This window comes from Ceratotherium simum, chromosome 5 (genome assembly GCF_057802395.1).
Source record: "Ceratotherium simum simum isolate JZ-2026a chromosome 5, ASM5780239v1, whole genome shotgun sequence".
Classification (NCBI taxonomy): Eukaryota; Metazoa; Chordata; class Mammalia; order Perissodactyla; family Rhinocerotidae; genus Ceratotherium; species Ceratotherium simum.
Window position 1 is genome coordinate 44,721,711 of NC_141904.1, and position 10,510 is coordinate 44,732,220.

Genomic DNA, 10,510 nt, shown 5'->3' on the forward strand with positions numbered 1-10,510 from the left:
CATAGTAACAATCCCAGTATAATAATACAAGTGGAGACTTTTGGCCCAGGTTGAATAACTAGCTGGTTTATTCTGTATCCTGCATCCCTGGATGAAGCCAACTTTGGTCCTTTTCCATCTGGAGCTGTCAAGCAGTGAGATAATCAACAAGGTTGAACAAACAGAAAAGCATCTTCATCCAGAAGATGCAACTGGTGCGTGTGGGAGGGCCGCCCCGGCGGCTACACCTTGCATCCGTCCAACCACCGCGCCAGAGTGTCCGAGTTCTGACAGTTCAGGGACCAGGAGTGCCTGTGAAGAGGAGAGTCGGGGAGGGTGAACAGCGGGGACAGAGTCAGAGCTCAGGATCTTCAGGGTTCCACGGGCCCCACTGACCCGTTTACACCCGCAGCCTGGCCCCTGGAGCGTTTGAGCTTGCTACCCCTGCTGTGGGCACGTTTCTGAAAGCTTTTGTGCACCTCGAGTATGTCGCTCTCGCTGTCTCCACCACATCCTAACATGAATGCTAGGGCTCCCTACATCCTCGTGTCCACAACCCTCCGCACCCCACCCCACCTCTTTCTATAAATCCCACATCGTGTGATAGGGAGGCTGAACTGTGAACTGTGAAATCCGCCCCCAAGCCTGCAAGGTAAGTATTTTTAAGTTCTCTAAGTGAGCATCAGAGAAGGTCTGTGACTTGCCCAGGGTCCTATGGTGAGCACTTGGCAGACCCTAGATCTGAAATGGGAGCCCTCACTCCCTGGGCCAGGGCCTCTTTCACCTTTCCATACACCTGCTTCATCTCTCACCTTCCAAAATTCCTTCCAGCTCCTCAACCCGGCCTTGGTCAGCTAGACTAAGTTTCTCTAACCTTTTCTCCTGGTGCCCCTAAAAGTGACCCCCTATTCCCAGCCCCTCTTCCAGCCCCCAGGTCCAGGTCCTCCTATCCTAACCTAGAAGCTGTGGGAGTCACCAGGCCAGCTGCAGGCCATTAGAAATCCTGTTTAGTTAGCCCCCTCCCTCAGCCGGGCAGGCCTCCATGAGTCTTCCACGGTAGGGGGTCCCACAGTTGAAGAAGGGGCTGTGGCCCTATGACCCCTCATGACTATAAAGCAGCAGGGAAAACACACACATACATATTTTCAGAAATTGCAAGTCTCTCCACAGCCCCGCGCAGGCATTGCAGAAGCCTCGGTCATCTCCCATCCTGTCTGCCCCAACTCTGCAGAGCCACTTGATCTGAGCTTTGGAAAAGACATGGCTGCTTACTAGCTTAAGAAGAGCTCACTTCACTGAGAATCCTGAGCAAGTAAGAAGGTCTTGATCAGCCTGGCCCAGCATACCCCTGCTTAATGCTATACTACAATAAAGATGGGTTTAGCTCATTAGTGCTTACCCTAGAGGGTCAGCCAGGCTTCCAAATTAAATTAATGGGAAAGTTGAGACTATGTATCAAAGATATTTTAAACACTCAGAAGACAGTTAACATTAATAAGGCAACTCCCACTTTAAAATGCAATCTATTAAATTAGTGAGGAAAATGGATTAATAAGTAAGTAGTGTTGAGATCACTGAATAGCCATTTTAAAAATATAAATCTGGATCCCTACCTCACTTTTTATACCAAAACTAATTCCAAGAAGGCCAAAAATTTAAGTATAAAAACATGAATCTATGAAAATTCTATTTTCTAATTTGTTTAACAAAAACTTAACATAGGGCTTATTTTGTGCCAGGCTCTGTTCTAATTTAGAGGAAAACAGTTTGATTTCTTTACAATCTTGGAGTATGAAAAGATCTTTCAAAGAGATTTCATAAAAACTCAGAACCACAAAACAAAAGACTGAGGGATTTGATTCTGTGAAAATGCAAAACTGCTGCATGGTGAAGATACCATAAAGAAAGTCAAAATACAAATATACCTGGAAAAATAGTGCCCATGGATATGATGGACAAAGGTCTAATAACCCTAATTTATAAATGACATGTATAAAATCAATAAAAACAAAAGAAAACATTATCATACCAACGGAAAAGTGGGCTGAGAATATGAATAAGCAGTTCACAGAAAAATGGCCAATAAACCTGTGAAAAGATGCTCACTCTTTTGTAGTTTAAAAATGCAAAATAAAACAGAATGGTATCATTTTACAAGTCTCAATTTCCAAAAAACACACAAGTTTTAATGCTCCAGGCTGGTGAGCTGGGGGAACACAGACCCCTCATGCAGTGTGGTGGCGGTGTCCCCTCTCTGAATGCCAATTTGGCAATCTCTCACCAACTTTTAAATGCACCGAATAGTCCCAGCAAATCTTCTGCAAAGGATTATCCCTAAGGATACGCTTGAAAGAACATAGAAATTCTAAGAGCAAGATGCTCACTGTGGAATTGGTTGAAACAGCAGCAGCAACAACAATGGAAACAACCCAAATCTTCATCATTAGGGAACTGGCAGATAATCCCCTGTAGCACCCACACAGCAGGGTACTAAGCAGCTATTACAGTGATGGAAGAGACCTCTGGGCAGTAATATGCCGGGATTCACGAGCTCTATTAATAAGTGAAAAAAAGCTAAGTGCAGGTCAGTGTGTAAGTTAGGATTCCAAGAGTGTTTTAAAATATTTGTGCATATGTTTTTCTCTGATTTGTAAGACGTAGTAACAGTGGTGAGCTTCAGGAGGCTGCTGATAAGTTATTTTATTTTTGTTTTTGTTTTTTTTAATTGATGTCATAATAGTTTATAACATTGTGAGATTTCAGTTGGACATTATTATTTGTCAGTCATCATATAAATGCACCCCTTCACCCCTTGTGCCCACTTCCCAAGAAGGAGAAGTTTTTTATCTTTCATTTTTAAATATGTATGTATTACTTTTATTTTTAGAAATAATAAATTAAAAAGTAAAAATTTAAAAACGGCTTCTGGATAATAGCCCCAAATGCAGCCTTGGTCTTTCAACAAACATTTAGGGGACATCTATTATGTGCCAGGCACAGAGCTAGATGCTGGAGATACAGAGGCAAGAGAAGCAGACAAAAATCTCCGGCTAAACTTAGCTCCCAAAGACACAGAAAAAGACAAAAAACCAACAAAGGCCCAGACCTCTGAGATGGACACATCTCCTGTTGCCAGATTCTGGACGAGGTGTCCACGGTCTACAGGGCCTCTGGGTTACAGTAAGGAATGTCACTCAGGCTTCCACTAGTAAAATGAGTCCACCTGCAGGTCCGCCCCGCCCCCAATGACTGACCTTGCTCAAAAACCCTGAGTCTGCCCCCAAAGGAGAACCGGACAGCATCCTTTTGTTGCCTTCCAAATGACCAGAGCAGAGGTCTCCTGTGCACACCATCCCCATCTCTTTGAGTAGCCTGGTGAAAGCTCAGGCTTGGAACAGCACAGATCCAGGATTGATTTCAGCGCTGTGGCCATAGATAAGTTATTCTACCTCTCTGTGCCTCGGTTTCCTCATTTTTAAAATGAGGCTAAAAGTACTCACTGCAGAGAGATTTCTGAGGATTAAATGATGATGTTTATGTAAACATACAAAGCCTATACACTAAAGAAGCCAAGAAATTGTAGCTATCATTAAAGAATTTCTCCTACTATAAGGTATTTTCTATTGTAAGATGCATGAATGATTTATTAACAATTTTAGGGGGAAGACATGTTGATTGCAAAATAAGCCCTAATTCAGATATATTTAGATGTACAATCTGGAACTGAGGAAATATGACATTGTTTCTAGATCTCACTGGAGATGACAATGCCTGGAATAAACTAGACAGTCTATTTGAAATGTGGGATGGAGGATAGGGCAGAAAAGGCAGGGGAAGGTGGAAATTGGTGGTGACAATGTATCTACTGGATAATGTAGGTCAATTGTGATAAATGGTATAGATGGAGGTGGTAGCAGTACATGCTGGAAATGGAGGGCTTTCATGTTCAGCCTATGAGAAAGAGCCAGACACATATATCAGAAAAATCCCCAAATTGGAAATTGGGCCAAGGACATACACACCCATCTATGCCAAGATGGCCATCTGAGAGGAAGTCTGACATCACCCAAGTAACATTGAGCAGAGACAAGAAAAAGTCACATAACCTATCTATTTGGCAAATACTGTATGTGAGCTAATCTGTCCTATTCAATGAAGGATAAAACTAACATGGGACCTGTGGGAAAATATTACAAGAAGGAAAGGGGGCATCATAATGAAATTTAGAGGAACATCCTTCTGAAGATAGCATCCTGCAGGATCCAGAAGTAAATTTGTTAAAACTAACATCCTCAATATGATGCAACTATACATGACCTCTGGAGAAAGCCATGGAAGAGAAGAGGAATAAAAAAGACAACAGTTTGAATGTTAAAAGGAAGATGGATAGGCTAACACAGAATTGCAAAGAAACTAAAAATGTAATAACCAAAATTCAATACCCATTCATGATTTAAAGAAAAACAAAACCTTTAACAAACTAGAAGTGGAAATAAACACTCTTAATCTGATTAAGAGTATCTCAGAAAACTTAAAGAAAACACCACACCTGATAAAATATTGAACTTCTTACCTGTGAGATTGGGAATGAGACAAGGATGCCACTGTCATCCCTTTTATTCAACATTTATTGGCGATCCTAGCCAATGCAACAAGGCAAGAAAAAGAAAGAAATGGTATTGTAGAGCCAAATGTAAGAGGTAAAACAATAAAGCTTTTTAAAAATTAAGGAGAATATCCTCATGACCTATGACTAGGCAAATATATCCTTAAAATAACCAAAAATAACAATAAAGGGAAAGTAATGATAAATTAGACTACATTACGACTAAGAACTTCTGTTTATCAAGACTTCAATAAAAAGGTGAAAAGGTAACCCACAGAATGAAAGGAGATATTTGCAATCCTTGTATCCAACAAAAAAACCTTTATCAAGAGTATATAAATAACACCTAACAAATTAATAAGAAAAAGACAGATAACACCATAGAAAAATTGACAAAAGATTTGAACAGACACTTCACAAAAAAAGATATCTAAATGGCCAATAAACATTTGAAAAAGTATTCACTCTCATTAGTCATCAGGGAAATGTAAAGTAAACCCACAAAGTAATACCACTACACAGTCACAAGAATAAACTAGAAAATACCAAGCATTGGTAAGAATCTGGAGTAACTGAAACTCATAACTGCTGATGGGAGCATAAGTTGACAAAATCCTTTTAGCAAACTGTTTGGCAGAATATACCAAATCTGAAAATATGCATATGCATATCCTATGACCAGCAATTTTATTCTTTGTATAATCAATGGAAGAATCCATTTATATATTCATCAAAAGATAAGTATAGAATGTTCATGGAAGCACTAAAAAAGTGAAAACTACCCAAATGCCCACCAACAGAAGAGTGGATAAATAAATTATGATGTATCCATACAATGGAATACTACTCTGCTATGAGGATGAACAAATCATAGCTACACACAACAATATGAACAAATATAATATCTAGTGGAAGAAGTCAAATATAGGCCCAACCACTTGTAAATTTTAGTAGGCTTTCCTAAGCAAATATCTAGTTAAAGAAGAAATCAGAGTTGCAGTTATTTTGGGCAACAAATACATAACAATCAGTTATTATACCTAACATACAAAGAGTTCTTTCAAACCAATATGAAGACCTGAATTTTTAAAAATAGGCAAAGGACAGGGACAGGGAAAAAAATCACAAAGGAATATAAATATATAACAAACATAATGGGAAAACACTCTAATGGGACATCATACAGTGCAAAAGAAGATAAGACAAAATTGTTATTCCTCTGTCAATGGCAAAGGTTTTGTAATTGATGAGAGTGCGGTAAACAGGCATTTTACTAAACTCTTGTTATTAGTATAAATTGGTACAAGCTTGCTGGAGAGTCATTTCACAATATGCATCAAGAACCTTAAAAGTGTTCAAAAACCTTTGTAGGAATTTGTATGAAAGAAATAATCAGAGATATACACACGAATTGATTTCAGGTATGCTCATCCTAGCATCCTGTATAATCCTAAACAAGACTTGAGGGGGAAAACATGTTCGACTTAAGGCAATTTGTCTGATAATTATTTCCTTCTTCCTGCAGCCTTGGGGTTGCAGAAATCAATGGTGTTCTACTGCTTAACTTGGTGGGTGGGATCCCACTGGTTTGGGACTGCAGACAGGCAGCAACCAAGATTAGGCCAAGATTAAGATTAAGATAATGGGTGAAAGTCATTAATACAGACTATTTAAAGATGTACCACTCACCATGCTCCCATCCCTTCTTTTTCTTTTACAATTTTCTTGACACATTCAATTGTCTTCTTTAAATTCGGATTCAGTAAAGCTGTGGAAAAAATAAAGTGAAATGATACCATACCACCACGTGGCAGCTAAATCCGAGTGCCATCAGGGAAGGTACAGGGTGCTCACGTTAGAGGGGCTTCCGTGTGATTCCAAGAATAAATCTACCCTTAGATTTTTCTCAGACAACACTGGGAGGTAGCAGGAGGTGGTCATCTTCTACGAAATGTATTGATTTTTTTCTTGTAATTCTTATCATAATATTTTCATTAAAAAATATATATATATATAGTGGATATTCTGCGCTAGGCAATATAAGAAGCTGTGGAGATAGAACGACAAATGCAATAAATCTGTCCCTGCCCTCAGACAGCCTGCAGTCTGGGAGGGGATAGATAAAGATTACAGACATTATAATACAAAGGATACCTGGAGTGATGGGGGAATGCAGCTTGGTGTGGGGGCACCTAATTCAGACTTGAAGGGTCAGGGAAGGGTTTTGGGGCCAAGTGACATCTAAAGGAGGAGGTAAGGAAAGGGAGTTCAGGGAATCATAGCAGGAAAATTGTTCCAGGCAGAAGGAATAGCATGTGAGAGGGCTAGAGGCGCCTCTGAAGAAACAACATGTCTATGCATTCATCCTTCCACTCCCTCCTTGGAAGGTGGAAACCAAGACCTCCCACCTGACTACTGCAATACCCTCCTTCCTGCCTACACTAGTCTCCCCCCTTCCCTCATCTAGTCTGATTGCTTGCTTTTCCTTAAAACATTACTTCAGTGCCCCCTAGGTGCCTGTAAAACAGAACCCCAAATCCTTGCCTTAGTCCAACTTTGCCCAACATGCCTTTCCACTTCTACAACCTTACCTTCCATGGCCTTCCTCCACCACCCCACCACTTAAGACACGTCAAGGGGCAGGAGGCAAAGATGGTGCCACCCTGATGGTGGGTGCTCCACCCCTGATACCCACAGCTTGGGGATCATACGCAGTTCCTCTGCCTGGACTTTGTTCATGCTCGTCTCCCAACCTGGATCTGCTCATCCCAACAGTACAGTCCTTAAAAGTCTGTCAGTGACCGCCTATCCCACTGCACCCTCTCCCCTCTTCTGACTAAAATGCCACTTTGATTCAGCACTTATCTGTTATATACACACATGCAAACATACCCACGTGCATACATACATACATACCAATCCCCAGCTACCTTGTAAGGTCTTTGAATGAAGGAGAGTTGTATTCATCAAGCACCAGACAGTAAATGGTGCTCTGACAACTCATCAAAGCCTTGTGGGGTAGGTACTATTCTTATCTCTCTTTCACAGATAAGAAAACTGAGGATCAAATCACATAACTAGTAGGAGGTGGAGCCCAGACTCTGTCTGGCCTCAAAGCCTGTGCCCTTTCTGCTCCCCACCCTGCCAGACAGGGAAGCACCCGAGTCCTCTGCACTGCCGCTGGTACTTAGCACAGGGTAGTGTCTAAGAGGGTGCCTTGCGAGGCCTGTGGGCTGTGGGTACACATTCCCAGGGAAAACGGTTTCCCCTCTATTTAGAATGTCTTCACTTTGGGGGTTTTCTAGCTGACCTCTTTCAGCTGACGGGGCAGCTGTGTTGGGGTCTCAGCTTTCTGTGGAGGTCTCCAACGCACCTCCTCGCCTTGCTCAGGCCCCGTCTACACGGTGACCTCAAACCTGTGCACTAAGCTACAGGGAATCAGCTGACGCCCCAGGGTCATCTTTGGCTTCAATCCTCACTTACCTATCTGGATTTTTGCGCCTCTTTTTAGCCTCTAGGGATTTCTCTAACTTTCTTGCCAGCTAAACCAGGACTTTAAAAGATTCTTTTTCTTTTTTATATTTTACCTAGTGGGAGGATTTTTCAGGATGTCTAGTCCACCATATTTTCATTACAGCACCCAGTACCACCACCTCTACTACAGATAACTCTATGTTTCTCCCATTGGATTCTGGCTGTGTGTGTGTGTGTGGGGGGTGTAGTATACACACACACATATACATATATATATTTTTACGTACACATACATATATATATATTTCTTCTTATGAGATATAGATTATGGACCTACTGTGTTTCTCTTTTTGCTTTGGCTACCAGGAAGTTCAGGGCCACATTGAAAGTTCCATCACAGTAGTTAAATTACATTCTTAATGTGTATGTCTCCGCTAGACTGTGATCATTGTAATTCACTATGGGCCCGCCACAGTGTTTCACATACTTCCCATTTAATGCCCCCAGCAACGATAAGAGGTTCACTTCGCAGATAAGGAAGCTCTGGGAAGTGATTTGCACAGCTCATGTAGCTTATAGTGGGAGAAGCTGGGATTCCCACCAAGTTCCTGCGTGGTGCCTGCACCTTTCCCTCTGACTTTGCAGTTCTGCTTCTCCTCGAATCTGGAAACTATCTTACTCCTTTCTGGAGCCCCAAGGCGGAGCATGGGACCCGACGCAAGGCAGGTTCCTCCTAGACCACACAGAAGGCTGTAAGCCTTTGCCACAACCTCTCCACTCTGCCTCCTAAAGACCCAGCTCAGAAGCCACAGGCTCTGGGACATTTCTCATCCATCACCGGGGAGGGAGGTTTGCTCAGTAGGAAGACCCTGAGGATGCTGGGGCCCTAAGACCCTCCTGCTGCACAGTGACAGCCTCAGGTGTCGGGGAGAGCTCTGGTTTAGCCCTGAGGCAGGAGTCACACTGCTTGGGTTTGCCTCCCAGATCTACCACCTACCAGCTGTGTGGCCTTGAGCACGTACTTATCCTCTCTGGGCCTCAGTTTCCCTATTTATAGAATGAAGATAATAACAGTGCTCATGTCACGGGGGTGAAGATTAGGCAAATTAATACCTGTGAAGAGCTTAGAAGAGTACCTGGCAGTTAGCAAGCACTAGAATGTCAACTCCATGAGGCCAGGCACTTAGTGGGGGCTCAGGAAATGCTCGTGGGATGAGTGAATCTTGGGCAACCTCCTCTTGACCACAGTATTTGGGACCCCCTACGAGCAGCGGAGCAAGCTCCCCTTGGGAAGGCCCCCTCCTGTCTCCTCCCAGTGACTACTTCTGCCTGTCGAAGTGGCAGCATCTGTTTCCCTTAAAGAAGAGTGTGGTGGCCAAGGGTGGTAAAATCAGGTCCAGCAGAGCCCTCTGCTCTCACCCTTCAGGCTTGGATGGGCTCTGATGCCGGCAGCCTCCTCCTCGCCTCCTCTCAACACCCCGACGCCTTCTCTGCCCATCTGGACGGGGTTTTCCATCGCTCCATCCCAGGCCGCATGCCTGACTCTGCAGCCCTTTCTCTCTGGTACCCTGGCAGTGGGGCACTCGGCCTCCCCAGGGCCCCACCTGGGATTCGGCTCAGCCCAGCCCTGCCAGGCCCTCCTCCTCCCTGCTCCAAACTTGTAAACTCCGGCCTTTGGGAAGGCAGACCTCTGAGCTCACTGCTGCGGCCCCTGGGGCCCAGGTGCGGAATGGAGAGAGGGGACCTACCAGAGCAATACTCGTGGCAGAGGTTCTTGCCTCTGTCGCACCAGTCATTGTCGCGGATCTGAAAGAGGCCGAAGCCGGTGTAGCCCCCACGCGTGTTCTCATAGATAGCCTCGGGGTTGAACTTGCTCTCAAAGTAAGCCAGGCACACCCCTAGGACGGAATAGGTGTATGGCTCAGAGGAGCCTGGAGTGGGGGATGCCTGGGCAGAGGACGGAGGGGAAGGAGGTGAGGAGAGAGGGGGCCGAGGGGGCCGAGAGGGCCTACTCACAGTTTTCAAGGCTGTAGCCCTCAAAATTACTCAGGCCTCCTTCGTGGAGCTTCTTAGCCACCACACAGCGCCCCAAAACAGCAGCGCCACTTGGAACCACCAGGTAGCCAATGAGGGTGAGAACCACGGACACCTTCATCTTCTCCAGGCTCCTGGCAGCTCAGGGTGATAGCTGCCGGGTGAGTGGGCAGTCACAGAAAATTCCTACCAAGATCACAGGGACACTGGTTCCTCTGAAGGACAAGAAGGGCACTGTGAGGGTGGGGGTGTGCAGTTCAGTGTGTCCAGAAAAATGGGAGTCCTGCCTGGCTCAACCATGATACTTCTTCCATCCCAGTTCTCTGTTTTGTGTTACTGCCAACCCCGGATACCTGAGCCCTGCCCCTCCTCCTCCTCTCCACCTCCTATCTTCCCAGGAAGCTGCTCTCCTGAAGG

General features: G+C 44.2%; 1 protein-coding gene across 1 annotated transcript; it reads right to left on the reverse strand.

Moving 5' to 3' along the window:
- Positions 1-221: 221 nt before the first annotated feature.
- Positions 222-10,256, reverse strand: LYZL4 (lysozyme like 4). The gene is made up of 4 exons (XM_004419557.3): positions 10,076-10,256; positions 9,808-9,957; positions 6,275-6,353; positions 222-291 (listed from the first exon to the last, which is right to left on the reverse strand). Exons 1-4 carry the CDS (start codon positions 10,212-10,214, stop codon positions 222-224), a joined length of 438 nt encoding a protein of 145 aa, XP_004419614.1. The 5' UTR covers positions 10,215-10,256.
- Between the last annotated feature and the right edge of the window lie 254 nt (positions 10,257-10,510).